The 20,839-nt window shown below is 43.0% G+C and overlaps 1 protein-coding gene across 3 annotated transcripts in view; it reads right to left on the reverse strand.

Moving 5' to 3' along the window:
• Positions 1-20,839, reverse strand: part of LOC117973974 (pappalysin-1-like) — a 202,280-nt gene that overhangs the window by 59,402 nt on the left and 122,039 nt on the right. For all 3 annotated transcript variants that reach the window (XM_058987187.1, XM_058987186.1, XM_058987185.1), the window contains 4 exons: positions 13,604-13,717; positions 13,123-13,258; positions 12,652-12,865; positions 5,768-5,936 (listed from right to left, as the gene is read on the reverse strand). In XM_058987187.1, coding sequence (XP_058843170.1) covers positions 5,768-5,936; positions 12,652-12,865; positions 13,123-13,258; positions 13,604-13,717 — 633 coding nt within the window. The remainder of the gene's footprint in view (positions 1-5,767; positions 5,937-12,651; positions 12,866-13,122; positions 13,259-13,603; positions 13,718-20,839) is intronic.

The following is a 20,839-nucleotide window of genomic DNA, read 5'->3' on the forward strand; positions in this document are numbered from 1 at the left end:
ATTCAGTAAATCAGAAACAGTATTCAAACAAGTAATATTGGTTCTGAATCCTAGCTCACATTAGAAGCTAAAAACCAGTAAATATTCTGAATGGGAGTATAAACAACAATATAAATTGCCTGAATGTTGGCAGTGCAGTGTCACTATCAGTACCATAGCTTAAGTTAAACAACTTCAGTATAAAAGCTGCTTATGTAGTTGGGTCTAATTGCTATTGAATTGGTGCAAAATCCAGGGGACACAAGCCACCCCATATCTCCTTGTGGCAATGTGCCCCGTCCCTGTGTGCATTTGTATGTTGCGTGCGTGTGTTAATGTTGGTGTATAGTCATTGGTACACGGGATATAAACGGGTCTGTGTTTCACGTGTATTTAAAAAAGTGTATATTTGTATTTAGGCACGGGATTGCACATCACGCACGTGCATTTAAAATATAATATGTGAACACGGGGTTTCACGTAATGAATTCACGTGCTGGGATTCAAGTGAATAATTAATTAGTAATTGAATCCCAGCACAACAGTATATATAGAGACACGTAGCATGCAGTCGGGGTTAGGTGTTCGGTGAGTGGAGAACGGGAGAGAGAGAAGGAGTAAAATAAGAACGTAAATATTAGTGTTATCTGCTCACCGTGTTTTGTTCGTCTGTCTGTGCACTGTCTAGTCCGTTTTGTTCGTCTGTCTGTGCACTGTCTAGTCCGTTTTGTTCGTCTGTTTATTTTGGCTACAAGTGCCGTGTCCTGTGTTTTTGTGTTTCAAACCTTTTATTTTCTGTTTATTAAATGCTGAGCGCGATCACGCGCCCAGCTTATACCAAACCACATCTCTCTGTTTATTGTGTTCCTGTTTCTGGTCTGACGCCACCCACTCCGGCCGTCTTTGTGACACGTGGTGTCCTGCGTGGGATCGACAGCGCCTCCAGGACTCAGGCCAGAGCAGGAACCGCAAAAATATATATAAATAAATAAAATGGGATGGAAGGAGGATAAAGAGGTGAAGGACAAGGAGGAGGAGTGCCGCCTAAGGGCCAGACATCCACGGCGATCTAACAAGCCAACGCCGGGGTGCCTCCTCTGCGACCAGGATCATCTGTTCGCCAACTGTCCCTTCCGCAGTTATGGGGAGGAGCCTGAGCGTCCACAGCCCAAGTGGGAGGAGCCTGAGCGTCCACAGCCCAAGTGGGAGGAGCCTGAGCGTCCACAGCCCGAGTGGGAGGAGCCTGAGCGTCCACAGCCCGAGTGGGAGGAGCCTGAGTGTCCACAGCCCGAGTGGGAGGAGCCTGAGCGTCCACAGCCCGAGTGGGAGGAGCCTGAGCGTCCACAGCCCGAGTGGGAGGAGCCTGAGCGTCCTACGCCTGAGTGGGAGGAGCCCGAGCGTCCTACGCCTGAGTGGGAGGAGCCCGAGCGTCCTACGCCTGAGTGGGAGGAGCCCGAGCGTCCTACGCCTGAGTGGGAGGAGCCCGAACGTCCTACGCCTGAGTGGGAGGAGCCCGAACGTCCTACGCCTGAGTGGGAGGAGCCCGAACGTCCTACGCCTGAGTGGGAGGAGCCCGAACGTCCTACGCCTGAGTGGGAGGAGCCCGAACGTCCTAAGCCCAAGAGGGGGGAGTCGGTGCGTCCACAGCCCAAAAGGGAGGAGTCGGTGCGTCCACAGCCCAAAAGGGAGGAGTCGGTGCGTCCACAACCCAAAAGGGAGGAGTCGGTGCGTCCACAGCCCAAAAGGGAGGAGTCGGTGCGTCCACAGCCCAAAGAGAGGAAAGTCGGGGCTTCCACAGCCCTAGGACCCAAGCTGCCAGCAGAGGGTGAATACCTGCTGGTCCCACCTCCACCAGCAGAGGGTGAATGCCTGCTGGTTCCACCTCCACCGCAGTGGGAGGACTGCTTGCCCCTCCCACCTCCACCAGCAGAGGGTGAATACCTGCTGGTTCCACCTTCACCGCAGTGGGAGTACTGCTGGCCCCTCCCACCTCCACCAGCAGAGGGTGAATACCTGCTGGTTCCACCTTCACCGCAGTGGGAGTACTGCTGGCCCCTCCCACCTCCACCAGCAGAGGGTGAATACCTGCTGGTTCCACCACCGCCAGGAGCAGAGGAGCTGGAGCTGCCTCTGCCTCCACCACCGCCAGGAGCAGAGGAGCTGGAGCTGCCTCTGCCTCCACCACCGCCAGGAGCAGAGGAGCTGGAGCTGCCTCTGCCTCCACCACCGCCAGGAGCTGGAGCTGCCTCTGCCTCCACCACCTCCAGGAGCAGAGGAGCAGGAGCTGCCTCTGCCTCCGCCTCCGCCACCACCACCGCAAGGAGCAGAGGAGCAGGAGCTGCCTTTGCCTCCGCCACCACCACCGGAAGGAGCAGAGGAGCAGGAGCTGCCTCTGCCACTTCCAGGAGCAGAGGAGCAGGAGCTGCCTCTGCCTCCACCACCGCCAGAAGCAGAACAGCAGGAGCTGTCTCTGCTTCCCGTACTTCCACCACTGGGAGTACGGTGGCCGGAGCCCCAGAAAGGGGAGCTGTCGGCCACAAAGAAGGGGGAGGAGGTCTGGAGACCACCAACCCCAGCAGCAGTTTCGCTGCCAGAGATCGTGGGGGAGGTCCGGAGACCTGCTCCCACTGCAGCTTCTTCGCTGCCGGCAGTACTGTGGTCGGAGCCCCACCAAGGGGAGCTACCGGCTACGAAGGAAGGGGGTGAGATCAGGAGACCAGCATCCCCTGCAGCAAGTTCGCTGCAAGCATGGACCAGCAGGCTGTCAGCCGTGCCACTACCGGCAGGGGTGCTGACAGCATTGCCAGCCAAGGGCCCACTGAAGCCTCCCTTCCCAGCCCGAGACTTTGTCCTGGACTGCTGGATTTTTAAGGGGGGAGGTGGCCGTTGAGGCCATGTGTGCTGCGCACAAGGGGGGGTATATGTGGCAATGTGCCCCGTCCCTGTGTGCATTTGTATGTTGCGTGCGTGTGTTAATGTTGGTGTATAGTCATTGGTACACGGGATATAAACGGGTCTGTGTTTCACGTGTATTTAAAAAAGTGTATATTTGTATTTAGGCACGGGATTGCACATCACGCACGTGCATTTAAAATATAATATGTGAACACGGGGTTTCACGTAATGAATTCACGTGCTGGGATTCAAGTGAATAATTAATTAGTAATTGAATCCCAGCACAACAGTATATATAGAGACACGTAGCATGCAGTCGGGGTTAGGTGTTCGGTGAGTGGAGAACGGGAGAGAGAGAAGGAGTAAAATAAGAACGTAAATATTAGTGTTATCTGCTCACCGTGTTTTGTTCGTCTGTCTGTGCACTGTCTAGTCCGTTTTGTTCGTCTGTCTGTGCACTGTCTAGTCCGTTTTGTTCGTCTGTTTATTTTGGCTACAAGTGCCGTGTCCTGTGTTTTTGTGTTTCAAACCTTTTATTTTCTGTTTATTAAATGCTGAGCGCGATCACGCGCCCAGCTTATACCAAACCACATCTCTCTGTTTATTGTGTTCCTGTTTCTGGTCTGACGCCACCCACTCCGGCCGCCTTTGTGACACTCCTCTATGGAAGATTCAGTTTGATTTTCCTGCCAATGGATCTAGGTAGAATCACAACAGCGTGGACACTGGCTGGACGCTGGCCTCCCTGCACCCCCATCCTGCAAGCTCTCCTCCTGTCACACAACACTGGAGCTGCAGTCACAGCGAGTGCCTCCCTGTCATTCACAGGCAGGTCTATTAGTATCAGGTGAGAGATTGACTTCTTCTGAACACGATCCAATGTCAGAAGGAAACCGGTTTCCAGGCAGGTGCGGTTTGCTCCAGTTAGGATACAATCAATTCAGCACTCTCTTTAGGTCCCAATCACTATATTCTGTTAAGTGGTTTGTTACTCATTAGCATGTTACTGTTAACATCTATTACACACACAGCAGTAAAGTTTTTCCTGCAAGTTAAGAACCATACTGGTCTGCTGTTCTGCAGTGCACAGCATCACTCTTCATTTGTTACCATTCTCCTTTATCGAGGCGCCAGATTCAGAAATTTAGGAAAACACAATGGAATATACACAGATATTGCAAGAATTGTGCATATAACATCTTGCACAGGGTATATACACAGATACTGCAAGAACTGTGCATATAAAGAACTGTGCATATAACATCTTGCACAGGGGGCTCCCGAGTGGTGCATCCAGTAAAATCACTCGCTACAGTGCAGGATGCGCTCTACAGCCTGGACGTCGCGAGTTTGAGTCCATGCTATTCCACAGCCGACCGTGGACGGGAGCGGCGCTCAATTGGCCGAGCGTCGTCCGGGGGGAGGGAGGGTTAGGTCGGCCAGGGTGTCCTCGGCTCACCGCGCACCAGCGACCCCTGTAGTCTGGCCGGGTGCCTGCGGGCTTGCCTGTAAGATGCCCAGAGCTGCGTTGTCCTCCGACGCTGTAGCTCTGAGGCGGCTGCACGGTGAGTTCGCAGTGTGTAAAGAAGCGGGCGGCTGACGGCACACGCTTCGGAGGACAGCGTGTGTTCATCTTCGCCCCTCCCGAGTCAGCGCAGGGGTACCTAAAAAAATAATTGGGCATTTCAAATTGGGGAGAAAATAATAAAAACTAATTGGCAACGACTAAATTGAAAAATATTTTCTAAATAACACCTTGCACAGTGTTGAGGGCTCTACTTTAGAGAATACAAGAAAAAAAAAATCAGTACAATTCCAATTAGGATACAGTGTGCTACTACTTCTTCAAACGGTTTAGTAGCAAATCAAACTGACAGATTCTGACAACTATCAAATCAATAGAAGATACAAACCTTCTACTGTTCTGGAAAACAAATGAACTGAACAGATATTCTTAGCCTGTAAGAAGCCACTGTACACATCAGATGAAATGTGCCAAACCCCCTACACTGTAAAAGGGCTACATTTCTTTATTGTAATGAACCTTTAAAAGACACCGTTTTATAGAATTAAGAGTTATTTTTAAAGCAACAGCTCCTTTATTTATTTAAAAAAGATTTTTACTTTAGCTGTGAATCTATTGGTGTAATTTATTTACACTCAATTTGAAACTATAAGGCTTCATTCAAATTGATAAAATGCCATTTTTTTATCATGCATGATTAGCATGTTTGAATAAATAAAACATAAAAATCATCACGACACCAAGTGCTGTCTGGAAAACCCATCCGCATTTAAAATTGAAATCTATTACATGAAACAGTCATGAACCGCTGCACATTTTCCACAATAACTGCTTTTTAAAGACACTTAGGTGGGGCTCTATTATTATAAACACACACACACACACACGTGTGTGGGATAAAGGCATTCTCACGATTTCTTCCTTCAAACACACCAGGAAACAGTTTCCTAAAATTATATAAAACAAGTAAAAACTAAAGCCAATGCCTCAAATCACCCCATTTACTGTTAGCATTAATTTATTCCCTTACTGCTTAGTAAACGTAACCCCAGAGTACAATAAAAAAAACTTAACTGCTGTTTTCATAAGCTAGTCTGTGTGTGTTAGAGAGAGAGTGTGTGTGTGTGTGATTGTGTGTGAGAGTGTGTGTGTGTGTGAGTGTGATTGTGTGTGAGAGTGTGTGTGAGTGTGTGTGAGAGTGTGATTGTGTGTGAGAGTGTGTGTGTGTGTGTGTGATAGTGATTGTGTGTGTGAGTGTGTGTGATTGTGTGTGAGAGAGTGTGTGTGTGTGTGATTGTGTGTGTGTGAATTCCAGCTCATAAAGGCAGCAGAGGGATGCAGTGATCTCTGGGCACACAGGGCACATACCTGGCTCTTTATGATGTAATCGTCCCGGTGCAGCTGCAGCACGTAGCCTCGATGACAGGTCAGAGTGCACTGGTCACCGTTGAAGAAATCCCGGCTGACACAGTCTAGATCTGCATTTTTGATGAGCGGCTCTTGACATTCAGTGGCCTCACAAGAATAATGAACGCAACTGGAAAACCAAGAAATTATTATTATTATTTTTTTTTTTTTTTTTTTTAAAGGCATTACTGATGAATTCATATTATCAGAACCTCCACGAGAAATGCAGATTTAAGATTTCTAGGTACAAATCTGAATTCCTTTTCAAGAGTACTGCAAGTAGCTTCAAATTACATTTTCTTATTTTTTCTCACTGTTCCTTTACTTTATAATAAAGTTGTCAATCATACTTATTATACTTAAGATTCTTATTTCAATCACTAAAATATTGAGCTCTTCAGTTCCAGCTCCACCACCATCTACTGAACAGCAGTTTAATCCGAAGTGGCAGATCACTTGATAGCTTTATTACTACCCTCTGTTGAAACCATGTGGGCAAACTGAAGGGCTGAATGTATCTCAGCATTAATCCAATTACTTCTGTACTGAACTGATATTTCCAATAGACCTACGCAGCTGCAGCATGCTGGTAACTCTGCTGTGGGGCTGATTGCAGAGAGACCACTCGAGTGAGTGTGAACGACAACACACAGTTATTAGGGAACAGGCAGCAACAGCAACTTCTCATCTACTGTGTTGTCTTTAAAATAGATGCTTATTCCAAACTAAAAACAATACCAACAGAAGAAAAAAGGGAGACCAGTGATAACATCACTAGTGCAAAAAAGAAAACAGGTTTTAAAACCATGGTTAACACCCTTGTAATTCAACACATCTCTATGATGTGTCTAATTGAAGTGATCAAGGAACATTTTTGTGGTTCTCATTTAGAATAATAAGAAATGTCTACATTAACATCTAGACTACTGTCAAATGAGTTCCAAAGAAAGGCTCTTTAGAAGTGTTAGTGGGAACCGCTGCTCCATTCACTGCATTGTGCCCTACGCACCTCACAATGGGCTCTGTGAAGTAGCTCAGCTTTCTTCTTGGTTTATAATTGCCAACTTGTGTCATAGAGTCCCTGTCTATACATACAACACATGCTATTCAATCTGCTATGCAAATCCGCTACTGATGTGAGGTGGCCATCATTCCATACCATCCTCTACTGTTTCTGTGTGCCAAGTTGCTCTTACAGTACAGACATGTATGGAAACAGAGAGATATCTATATAGTTAGAATACTGACAAGGGCTTCAGCTGCTTCAAAATAATAATAACGGTACAACCTCCTCATCCACTTCCTCCCTAAAGATCCTGGTATTCTGTGTTTTCTTGTGTCACCAGTATAAATATTTTTTAGTGGTAGAACCTCCTCATCCACTTCCTCCCTAAAGATCCTGGTATTCTATGTTCTCTTGTGTCACTAGTATAAATATTGTTTAGTGGCTGTTTGAAGTTCAATAGGGTTCATTGGGTAAAGCAGGAGATTCCACTGGTGGCTGTATGAACTGACAGATGATTTGAGTGAAGATTTACCATTGCAGCTGCATTCCACAGAAATCAGACGGGTCACTTTCCACTGACCTCATTCTCAAACTTTAGAAACAGTAGACCTGGAGGCCACAGTGTGGTTGCATGATTGAGTGATGAAAGGTAATGTTTCAATCTCTTTCGAATTGGAAGAGCAGCTAGAATTTTCAAAAGGTGGAAACATTTCCAGCTGCCATACATCCTTCATCTTCCAAACCTTTAACCTTTTTAAAGTCTAAAATTCTATTGTTTTATAAGAGGGCACTTCAAGATTTATTCTTCACGTTTTCTGTTGCTCTCTTAATTTCCATATTTTCCAGACATGAAGGTTCTGCCACAATTAAATGGATAATGGCACTGCTGTGGCAAGTCACAAAGTAATACTAGAACCCCTGAGTCAATTATTTGAACAAGGGAGTTCCATTATTACTGAGGACCACGCCACAGCAATGCTATCATCACTCCTATACTACAACTGTTTAAAGTTACTTGCCTATTTACCCTTGTTTGTCTGCAGTCCACTCACTGAACTTTAAGGGAAGAACTCATGCACCCATGAGAAGAGTTTCATCAGTAAGCAGCAGATTAAGAACAGGTGTCATTAATTAGTGCGTTCGTTATTGAGTAATAACAGAACGGTAGACCTCCACAGAAAACAATGGAAGAGCAGTGCTGGATGATGTACAGTATGATACTGTCTAAAGCCTGCCCCTTCATTTTCTTCCGTCTTGACCTAGGAAGTAGTTATGTTGCTGTGGACCTCCAGTGACCAATGTCTGAGAGAAATCATGTCTACTTTATGGACATTATAAGTGATGTTACTTTGAAGAAATAACAGTTTTTTTTTTGTTTTGTTTTTAGTTATTGTGTCTTAGCTAAATTTAAGTTTAAAAAATGTGTCTGACTAAAAATTTGAAATACAGAAGTTGCATATCCCTCTTTAACATGAACGGCTTGGGACCCTATGACAGTTGGAAAGGTTATGCTGCACCTCCAAAAAGGATGAAGTCATGGGCTTCCCCTCTAATTGGGAGAGGCTGTGACCCTTCCGCTACGTTACTCAGTCTGCATCCTTTTCAAATGGAGACGGACCGCAGCCTATTCGTTTATTGGATAGAGACTGTCTGAGCTCATTTTACACAAGACATCTCTTACATGAATGGTGCTACTTTGATCTCTGTCGCTTCTAGAGAGGCCTGATTTTAAATCAAAGGCTGAGAGGGAGAAAAACATATACCAGTTTTTATAAAACTTTTGAGCAGCTCTAAGTCTATTTTGTTTGTTTAAACCCAGCAAAGCTTTTGTAAATTTGGAGGCAAGGTCTGTGCTTTGTTTTTGTTATTTTTAGATTTACTGGCTTCATGTTTGGATTTGAACAGTCTTCATTTACTCTTCAAGAACACCCTTTTCATTGCCGTATTGGACCCTCTTTGCAGATGCTCTCAAATTCATCTGTTTCATTCATCACTGGTTACCCGAGTCGTTTCATTTCTTTGCAACATTTACACCATTTACAAACTCAAATCATTTATTCACCTCTCCAGCTGGATTGTGATTTTGTTTTGTTTAAGTCCTTTAATATCTTTGTCAAAAGGTTTTTTTTTTCTCCTTTTTATTTTGCTACTTTGGTTTTCATCTACTTCATCTGGGATTGTTTGCAACACCGTCAGATCTAAAGGACTTGGTGTATTTGTGTTCTATGCCACTCTTTACTGTCTGTAGAAAAAACGGGTTCATTTATCTGTTAATGTTATGTATTTCTGAGGTATTGTGTTTGTTAAAGTAAATCGCAGAAGATACTTTATTCTGCTATTTGTATGAGTCAGTTTTACTTTTCATTATCCATTTTCCTCTCATTTGTTTTTATCTTTTCTGCTTACTTTCACTCAACAGTCTATTCATATTTATACTTTTCTATTCAGTTTCATTACTGGGGTTTTGTAATTGATTTATTTCTGGCTTTATTGACATCAATATGGAAACAGTGTATTATTCGTAAATTGGTACTTCTGACGCCCCTGCATTTCCTGTCGGTTAATCCGCAGTGTGGAGTAGTGCTTAGGGATTTGGAGGGTTCTGGGTTCAATCCTAGGTGGGAACACTGCTGCTGTACCCTTGAGCAAGGTACTTTACCTAGATTGCTCCAGTAAAAACCAAACTGTATAAATCTGTAATTGTATGTAAAAATAATGTGATATCTTATAATAATTGTAAGTCTGCGTCTGCTAATAAATAAATAATAATAATAATCATTTTTATCTTTATTTTTTGGGACCAATAATAGCTCCTTAGGGAGGATAGTGCTGTAGTTTATAAACAGAGTAGAGCGACCGTTACAGCTTATACTTACTAGTCCTGCCTGTACAACATTTTGATTTGCTGTATTGAAATGTTTTTGTAACATACTTGTATTGCCAAAAAAAAAAAAATAAATAAATAAATAAATCTGCTTTATTTAATTTTTTTTGCTGGGCTTCAACAGAACCACAGTATCAGAGTTCCTCATATTCATATAGTCTCTTCTACCTTCATTTGACCCACATTTCAATTTCCTACATCCTCCACACTGTTCTCTACCTGTCAGGGGATAGATAGCTCTGTGATGTTTAGAATACTCCCTCCACACTCTCCTCTACTGGTCAGGGGACAGCTCTCTGATCTACACGTGTGCTCCAGAAACTGGACAAATGGTTCCACATGTGCATCTAAATCCTCTAAACTAAAACTATTACCAAAAGTGGAACATAAAATTTAAGATTATGTTAAGCTACATTGTTAACAACTTTGGGGATCAGGGACTGGTGTAATGTAGAACTGCAGAACAACATTACAAGAGACAGGTCTTTGGCACAAACAGCGCTCAGCATCTGTAGCTGATTTTCTATTTACCAGCCCGGCTGAGGAGCCACTTCTCCAGAAGGAAGTGCTTGGTGCGAAGGAGCTTCGAGGAAGCTATTCAATTCCCTGCTGTATCTGCAGGACCTCGAGGTCCGGATGAGGTACAGTTCTGTTTGACTCCGGAATGCCAGATCAGGCACTGCTGAGGGAAGCAGTGGGGCTGATACAGTTCAAATATTCTTACAGCGCAGTTCCTGAGAGGCTCGTTTTTTTCTTTTCAAATGTTCTTCTTTCGCACACACTCAACTAAAGTGGCCCATTTTTTATCAACTGTGTTTCACGTGTTTACTCTTTGAGGATACACAGTTGTGGAACAGTTAGTGTTGGTTTACTCCAGCAGAGAAAGGATTTACGCTGGGGAAAAGAAAGCCAGACACTGCCAGTCTAGAAAAAAAAGGAAATCAAATCCAAGTTTCAGAAACATCGATGCCAGAATGTGTGTGTGTGTGTTTTCTATCATAAACAAATGAACTATTTATTTAGCTCGTCATCCTAAGACTTTAAAACAGCAAGCACAATTTAAAGCTCATTCACACAAGTCATTTCTAGGGCTACCTCCCCAGGTTTTTGGAGTGCTTCCTGAGACCTAGAAGCGCCCTTCCCAATCAAACACTGCATTGCTTATAATTGTTATGTCTTATTCAGCAGTAAACTACAAGAACAAATACAAGAGCCTGGTGTTGCATAAAGAGACAGTACACTTTCTGTATATCCTTTTGCTATGCTGCTATCTATGCAATGCATTCACTTGGTGTACATTATACTGCATGAGGATATACTAAAGTTGTATATGTTTGTTTGCAGTATCTCAACCATTTTTCAAAATGCAGCTGTGTATTGCCTGGTTTCAAGGATTGTGAGGTTTGTAAAGGAATAAATCAGTAGAACAAACCAACTGAACAAAGTCTATAGAAATCACGTTGATAGAAAGAAAGAAATACATACATATTATATTTAGGTCTATCAAGCAAAATGCAGCCTGAATATAAAACCCCCTGCTGCTAAAATCCTAGTAGTGAAATCTGAAGCACTGGACACTGCCGGGCTTGGATGTAATGAGACATGGAGGAATGTGGAGAAGTGCCTTCCTTCTAAGACAGAAAAAAGGTTGGTAATTGTGAAACAGTGAAGGCCCCCTGCTCCTCCTCAAAGTATTTCTGGCTCGCCTGCCTCTCTGAGTTCAGTCCAGTTCTCAAACAGGGATCTGGCTAGACATCCTTGCGCAGCTTTCATCTGTAACTTGATCTCACCACTTCAGGGTGCCAGATACATACAGAATACTATTGTCAAAACCGGCACTTTCTTCTACTCTTATTATTAGGGTTACGATTGTTAGCCTTCTTATTAACACCACAAGCTGAGATTGTAGTAATAGGCTACTAATCAGACTGAGATCATTGCTACACTCATTACTGGCACAGTTTGAGTCCAATGTACTTTTGTACTGTTGACTGCCTTTATTTATTTCAGTTTACTGTTGTGGCTTGTGTGCCCTCCACCTCCCACCCAGTGCCCCTTCCAAAAGATCTGCTATCATTTATGGCAAGGGGAGGTTTATTAAAATTTAAAGTTACATACCTACTTCCATATTCCCTACTGGGGGATAATTTTCGTTGCCTCCTAAGTGAATTAAGATTGAGAGTGGCCACCCAGGATAAATACAATCACGGTCCAAGCATTAGATCAGTTTAAAAAAAACAAAACACAATATGCTTTTTCTACTCCTACTTCTGCATAATTCGTTATACGTTTCATACAATTTAGTAAAAAGCAGCAAGGTAAAGCCTAAGACAACTTGACAGATGTTTAGCATCTTCAGCAGTGTAATGTATTAACCAATTGTGAAAAAATGGGAAAACCACAGGCAAGCATAAAAGCTGATGATAAAAATGTGCAAATCCATGCAACATGTCATGGACAGTATGTTGCAGGATCAAATCCCACCTAGTTACCATCGCAATGTACAGTGCTGCTCATGAGTATCACCTTATACCGTATTTTCAGGAGACTGAAATACAGTGGAACTGTTACGAAGGTACCTAGTAGCAAGATAAAGCTTCTTGAGAATGTGATTGGAGTCCTGAACTTGGCACAGCCAGAGAATATCCAAACATACAGGCTACTGTCTCCAAGGCCAATGGAGGATCCACCAAGACCAAAATGCAAAATGGGTGCTGTCTATTGAAAACGTAATCTGTTGAAAACATAACATGGCACATGTATTGTCTTGTACTGGAATTGAATAGATGTTTAGTAAACAGTTAAGTTGACTAACTTGTTAATAACTGGTAAATGTAAAGTGACGTTCTAGCTATTGGTCCGCACTGCAAATTCACTAAAACCATCATGAGAGCGGAAAGAGAGAGAAAAGGGCCCCTTTAACAGCCCAGACACACCCATAAGACCCCCGCTCACCTCTGCCCTGTGGGACTGTAGATCTCATCGTTCTGGCAGCTGCTGATAGTGATGGGGTCAAAGTTTTGGAAGGAGCGCAGGGCCACCCCGGAGATGGCAACATACACGGATGAAAAGGCAATGGTGATGGCTTTGGTCCGATAGAAAGGCAGGCTGAGGTCATGAATGACTGGGATGACCAGGGGGTTGTTCCTGCAGCTCAGAACCTGGAACCCTGTTAAACAGAAGCAGGAGAGATGCACTCTTACAAGGGCGATGTTTATCTACAGGCTAATAACATACATCAGGGTTCAAGCTGAAACCTTCATAAAAGATCATACCATTGCAAAAGCAATGAATAGTACAGCATAATGGCATGATGAAAAGCAGCAACGGCTTAGCCGGTTTGTGAGATGCCTTGACAGGCAACACAAGAATGATGGACAGGAGTCTGCCTCCTCTCTGTAGCTGCTCCTTGACTAAACCTCTTACCCAGGTCGTGAGTCTGATCCTTGGTATCAACCAGCTGCACTGTAATGCTCTTCTGACTTTGGTCCATAAAGCTGGTCCCATCTGCAGCCAGGTGAATAATGACTGCAGCTGCCACCATTGGATGGGCAAAATAAGCCTATTGGAACATTACAACAAGAATATTAACAGTAAACCACAACCAACATACATAGTAGATCCAAGACTAACTCCTCTACAGTGTAAACCCACCGATCCCTCTACCACCAAACCCCAATAGAGGTGCAGCTGTTTACAGTTATGTGACAGCCGCATTCCATTAGCTGCTCTTGGGAGTCATAATTGCATCATTTATTGCCAACAGGGGTCACTATCGTCTGCTGCTTGGCCGCAAGTTTAAGACACATAATCTACTTAAAAGTGTGAAGTACAGACAGAACTGCCAGTATCCTGAAGCTTGCTTGATTTGTTCATTGAAATGACACCCCAGGGCTGCTTCCTATACCTTCAGCCAGTAAGTGGACCTCATCAAGGACTGCTGTTGGGCAGGATCCCCACAAGGGAACCAGGCATACTGGGAGACCCCCTCACTTAGATCAAATACTTTGGTTTGGCAAACCTAAAAGAAAAACAAGCAAACGATTAACAAATCCTGAAATAGGGCACTATTGGAAATACAGCATGTCCTTAACAGCATGTCTTTGAAGCGGGTTTTCAAATACAACACTAAAAAGTTTAGACAGATGCTGCTTCCTGGTAACTTGCCACTTTCGGGGCTGTAGCTCAGCATTGCCCTGTTTGTTCACAGAGCACTTTTACAGTTTTACAAGGTAATAATGTTTATGCTTTAGTCAATAGATGCTCAATTATAATGTTACAGTACTAGAACAAATTTGTCAAAGACTGTATGGGGAGGAAACATATGCAAGCAATACCACATAAGCACAACCCACGCCTTCAAGTGTGTTACTGTACATAGAAAATGGCTTAATTATTATTTTACAAAAATAAAAAAAAAACTTAAAATGATGTTTTACTGAATGTATCCTTCCGCCAATGTAAAACTGTGCCTATGCGTTGTCTGTAGAGGGGTACTAATGACCGACGTGGAGGACTCTAACTGGCAGATAATGACCTGAGGACTGGGGACTCTCAACAGACCGAAGGCAGCCGACCACATTGAAATGAAAAGACATCCCAGGAGATTGATTGGCATTTTACTGTAAGATTCCATCTATCTGCATCATGTGTTAAACTAAGAAATAATTCTGAAAAGAAAGATGAATATCTATGTGTCCCGTAGCTCTTCCCCTCCAGCTGTTATGGTGGTGAATTTCACTTTAAAGCTGCTGACCCAGGCCATTCATCTTCACCCGTCCCGACACTGTGACCTGTCCTTTCCTGTTGAGATCCTCAGAACAGCTTGGGGCAAGTCCCACCCAGGAAGAAACAAAGTTCAACAAGTTTCCTCACATTGAACTTTAACCTTTGTCTACCACCGGCAGACTCGAAGTAGAATATCACATTTCACAGCACTCGGTGTTAGAATCTCGTGAGGACAATAACAACCCAATGCCAGAATCAATGTATTAATCAATGTATCCAATGATCTGTTCTGTCTACTCTAATTCAGTGTAACATTGTTTCACTCTTGACTGCCAACACCTAGAAGTTAATAAATGAACAATGCCATCCCCGAGTGGCTCACCTGGTAAAAGCATGGCCGCGTGGTGTGCAGGGTGAGTTATACCGTCAGGTGAGCGCTAGTAGAACAAAACACGTGCCTTTGAAATGAATATGCATTGCATTTTAACTTATTAGTCATAATGCAGCCCTGTCACATTTCAACAAATCACAATCCAAGGAGGTACAGCTGAAGGCTTAATTTAATTATTTCTATTCTGCTACAGGGCCAGCCTTTCCAGCATGTGTGCTCTGCTGCTGCCTCCAAGTCGCAGTGGGGGAATCTCAGTGCTTTTGTGGCAGAGCCATACCCAATACTTTTGTAACAAGTGCAGTACAATTCTTCACATCTGCAAAGCAGCTGGGCTCTTGGCTTTTGCATCTTGCCCCAAGGATAACACCTCAAACTACGCACAGCCGTTAGAGTGCCTGCTGTGGTGTCAGCTGACAGTGAACACCCAGGTTATCCCCGATCAGAAGCCCAGTCTTTATTGTCTAGGCCCACAAGAAGGTATTCTTTATACATTTCCTGCTGTGCCACTAGAAGCTGCAAAAGGGATAGGATGTCAGAGCGTGTGCGTGCACCGGGATCAAAGAAGCTATTTCCCTGCTTCAGTAAATCTTGACTCAGATTTACCGCCTCAAGGTCTGGTCTAGACTATCAGGTATAAAGCAATGGGCATAGAAAAAGCAACAACCATTTGTATCTGTGGGATAAATGTTAACCATTTGCCTGATTCATAAATATGAAGCATGTATTACTGTCAAGGCTACTCAACTGAACTACATTAAACCTTAAAGTCAAATTTCTACAGAGAATCCTGAAGTTAATAAATCATCCTCAAGTCACATTGGCATGAAAACCAAGTAACTAGTGTCAATCTTCAATTGCATTGTGTATAGTAGTTCAACCAAAAGTTATCAAATGATCCTATAAATCTAGTTAATACTCATCATCATTAATCATATGAATAATTTACATAAAGCATGTTGGTGTACTCTTTTGGGAAAAGCTTACATTTTAAATATTGATGAAATTCTCCTAAACTATAGCACAGCTCAGTGGATCCAGTCCTGGGGAGGTGTTTCCTCAGAGGGTTGTGATCCCTCAAGTCTTAGTCATGGAGAAAGGTGTTCCAGGGTAGGTGTCATGCAGGCTCAGGCAGAGCTATGTACATCAGGCCCCACTTAGAGACAATGTCTGAAGATAGTAAAACTGCCCCTATGGGGGAGGACCAGGAGAGATAGCAGTGGCATTATTTTAAAGCTCGTCTCAAGGGCTTTTTAACAAACAATATAATTGAAGTCACTGACATAAGGACCTAAGCAACACTCCTTGGTCCACTTGAGAAATAACTACCTTTAGCATTTAGTAGAGGCTGTTGTAACACATTTGGCTGAATTACAGCCATATGGGCATCGTCCTGTATTATGTCAAACGTTTCAACAGGTTACTAAGGTAACAGAACAGTGTGTGGTAATTGGAAAAGCATGCAAGGATTTCTGAATGTATTCCCACCCCAAATACTCTGAATCTGAAAATGGATTCCATTCCTGGCCCATCCTAAAGAGCTTGCAGATCAGAATATCAGCTAGTTTAAACCCCACTCTACCTCCCCCCAGAAACCCCCTTTCATGTTAATCAAAACCACTTCAAGAATGCAAACCCTTTGTTTACCATGACAGATTGTCTTTGTCATTTGCCAATGACAGCCAAGCATCAGACAAAAGAAACAGGTTTTCAAGTGCACAGCCGTGTCATTGAATAGCTGCCACAAAACCACAAAGTCTGCACCAAGAGTTCAGATCGAGTATAATAGATTAGCACTGGCACGACCTCCGGTATCAGAAGCAATGCTTTGCAATGAACTCCCTAAACACTAAGGTGGTGTGCAATTGTGTGCATGATTGCAGCACTGAGAGATTATCCCAGAAATATTTCATAATCTTAGGAACAGATAGTAAATTATGTTAGGAGACACAGAACAGTGTCACCTGTAGCGGGTAAATGCAGTCACATAATTTGGAGACCATCTTTACTAACAGCCCACAAGCCGTCCTGGATGAAGAGTTGGGAACCTCTGGCATAGATCATGAAAAGCTCTAAAGGAACTTATTGACTTTGTACTGCTCTCATATAAAGTATACTCTAGTGGTTTCCACAGAATGAATGAATCCACCAGTTCAGTGCATTGTCATGTGCCTGTGCTAATGAATACATGCATTTTTAACTGACTCTATGAAACCCTGCACCCCTAATTGGCCTCCAGATTGGTGTCAGCCCGTGGAAGCTGAAGCATGGTGCTTCTCCTGCAACAAGCTGCAGGGACTGCAGGATTCATGCATCATGTCACTTCAGTTTTTCTGAGATGCCCGCATTAAGAGTTAAAAGCCATGCATTAGTTATATGTGGGTAACGTGCCCACTGTCTCTCAGGGCTACCCTGACCATGATGATACAGGCTCGGTTTGGTACCAATTATGCTGTTTTAGTTTGTTTATCCACTCAGAAAATAATACCGCTCTGTATACCCAGTATGTATATCCAAACGCATGTATGAATCTGCCAAAGACAGTGTTAGATGCAGGTGTGATCTTCATGTAAGGAACACAGCAGTGCTATAAATCAGAAGCCAATGTAACATGTAACTGATTGTACAGGACCCTAATCTGTGATATATTGCCGGCCTGAAAGAAACTGAATCACACTTCATTAAGCATTGAGCGTTAACCACCTTACCCCGAAACAGTATTTTTCCAATACCTCCCATTTGTATGTTCTTAGTGTTTTTGACTGGAGGAAGTGTGTTGTCCCTATGGATAACAGAAACGGTGTTGTATTTCTCAGAAATAACTGTCGGTACATCATTTTTCAAGGTCAAAATCTAATTCCATTTAAATACATCCACGGGAACTCAATTTAGAAAAGAAAACCACACACCAGACAAGGGTTAAAGGTCTAATGAAAGTTAGTCCCTGGGGTCACTCAAGATTGTCTTAGAGATAAAAACCTCTCATCAATAATGTCTCGAGCAGTGTCTGCTGTGCAGATCTGAAAAGAGACAAACTGTCCTTATCGATGCCATATTCAGACAGCCAACAATTATTACCTGCTTTTCTAATGGGACAGCCATGACTGCCCGGGTCCCAAGTGAAAAATAGATTGTACTTTATTGGCTCTTTATTTCCAAGTGTACACACACCACATATATCTAGGAGGTTAGGTACCTTGTTAACAGCCCAGCTAGATCCTAACATCCATCCACACATCCATTACATCATTGCAAAACTATCCCAGGCAAGCACGTACACATCTAACACAACCAAGCGTACTGTGAGCGTGGCTTTTAACTAGATGAGATATCTTAATCTTGAAATATGGTTGTTTTGTGTAAACCACCTGTTCCAATTTTACTTGTGCCCTTTTGCTGTCTCCAAGGATAATTCTGTGTTCTGCAACAATGTTGTCATGTTTTACCATATTACACCATGGTTTCGTCATGGTTCAATCATGAATTTATGCAATAGTCTACCTGAATTTGGCCAACACCTACAAAAGGTTATGCATTTCAGACTCACATACATTTTCTTTGCCAGATAATGGCGTTTCAGATCATGGTCATACAGCACAACCAGTCATGTTATCCAATGACTGACCATAAAGCAAGCATGATCAGCAATATTAAAATGGTTTACCACATGTCCTGTATACCCAACTTGTTAATTATACTAGAACATGAGGACTGCAGGTCCAGGCATTACAGCTACTTAACATATATTGTATTCGCTCGAAATAGTACCTGGGCGCTTATTTTTTCAATTTGTGTATAATAGTAAATTATACACACACACACACACACACACACGAGGATCCCACAACAGCCTACACAACCGCGATATAGGATTTGTCAAATGATTCACTCAAGTCTTTCACAGAGCTTGAATTCTGAGCTCCACAATTCCTAGTTAAACGCTTTGTCCAGCGGCTCAGACAAGCATCAAATACTATGGATGTTTAATTTTACTGAAAAAAAGTAACTTATTGCTTGCTACTAGTTTCTTCAAAAAACAATATAATGTCTTTACTTATTACTTAATAAAAAAGTAGCGTGTTACATTACTCGTTATATTTCTTTCTCTTGTCTTGTCCTGCGAAACAGTTGTTGTGATTGTTCATGTTTACTTTTTAACTACTGTCTGGTAATTCATTTATTAAATGTGTCAAACAGGTTTTTATCATTTTTATGGTATAAATACATTTCATTTTTGACATATAAAAAATGTAGTTTATTATTCATACCATGCTCATGCTGTACCAAACTCAATTGTTAATTGTTGTGTATTTGAATGAACGACCAACCAAATTCAAATCATAACGTGTTCCAAAAATACCAAAATCAAAAAGTATTGCACATAGTGCTTGTCCTTTCAGCACGGAGAATCCGCAATGAATGAATGATTTATTGATTACAACTGCAGATGATTTACTGAACTGTGATGGGCGCTCGGGGCCCGATGACTGTGATGGGCGCTCGGGGCCCGATGACTGTGATGGGCACTCGGGGCCCGATGACTGTGATGGGCGCTCATTTGGCCGGAGGCCTCGTCCGTGGGTGCTCGAGGGTTACCTGTGTGAGGCCGACTGGCAAAACATGAACAGTGACATGCATCCCAGTGCTGCAGATAGGAAGTGGCTATGGGCCACCTCCCCCCGGGACGAGGCACGCTGCGAGGTGGTGGCTGGGGAGGAGGAGGCCGAAACAAAAGAAGAGACATGGGAGATTAACACACAGAGCCTTTATGCGCTTGCTGGTGACTTGTCGGTTAGGGGCGGATTCTCCTTGCAGAAAAGCAACCAAGTTTACAATTCTCTCAAAACCAGGCACTCACTATATTGAGCATACACAGTGTTTCTACGCTTTTCACGTGGTTATACAATGCCAAGTTTTAATATGCTTTACCATACCTCTCTCGGCTTTACAATGCCTTTCAATGCTCTACCATGCTTTCACTAGTATTCACTACGTTTTGCTATGCTTTTACTACGGTAAACTTTTAGAATGGAGTGTTTTGAGGTGCTATGTTAATTAAAATGGTATTGCATTGTTGTATGGAATTAGTGCTTGTAGTGTTAACAACAGTAAGGAAACACTAGCAATTGAACAAATTGAGGCACCATTAAAACCAAACCACCACACATTGGCACTATGATAAAAGTATTTTTTAAAACAGACACAATTAAGAGTTTAACAAAAACACAAAACCCATACAAGTGAAGCAACTAATGCAAAATGAATCTTGTAAAACCACAAACTATTTTCAAAACATGTAAGAACAATGGAGATAGCATACTGGTTACACTATGTAACACAATTTTTGTTCCTGGGTAGTAAGTGTTATTTCCTAATTGCTTATGCCTCAAAAGTATAGAAAATGGCTATTATTCCCCACAAACTTTGTTTTTGTGACCAGGACAGTGATATTTTGAAATTTACCTATTTCCAATGAGAAAACGGGCGGATTTGTGTCTTTTCGTTCACACAAAGTCAGAAAAAAACAACATATGAAACCAAATTAACATGTATTTATACTAAAGTAATACAAAAATGACTACAAAAGATTTAGAAGTGAGTAGTCTTTCGAGATTTATGATTATACTGTAAATCACTTTCACGAATCAGCCCCCAAATGTAGTCTCCCATCATGTTCTCGTTATACTGTCCTTCATTGACAGCTCATCCAGGAGCCTCAAAGCTGTGCTGCTCCATAATGGTAACAAGTACCCGTCTCTTCCCCTGGCTCACTCGGTGCACCTCAAAGAGGATTACAACAGCATCAAGACCTTGCTGGACACCTTGAAGTATGACGAGTACGGCTGGGACCCCCGGAAGGTGCTAATGCCACCACTGCACATCAAATTGGGCCTTATGAAACAATTTGTCAGAGCTCTAGAGGAGCAAGGCGAGCGCTTCCACCAGGATATACTGGACTTTGAACGCCGCTACCAAGGACAGTATAACGAGAACATGATGGGAGACTACATTTGGGGGCTGATTCGT

Source organism: Acipenser ruthenus, chromosome 15 (assembly GCF_902713425.1).
Source record: "Acipenser ruthenus chromosome 15, fAciRut3.2 maternal haplotype, whole genome shotgun sequence".
Lineage (NCBI taxonomy): Eukaryota > Metazoa > Chordata > Actinopteri > Acipenseriformes > Acipenseridae > Acipenser > Acipenser ruthenus.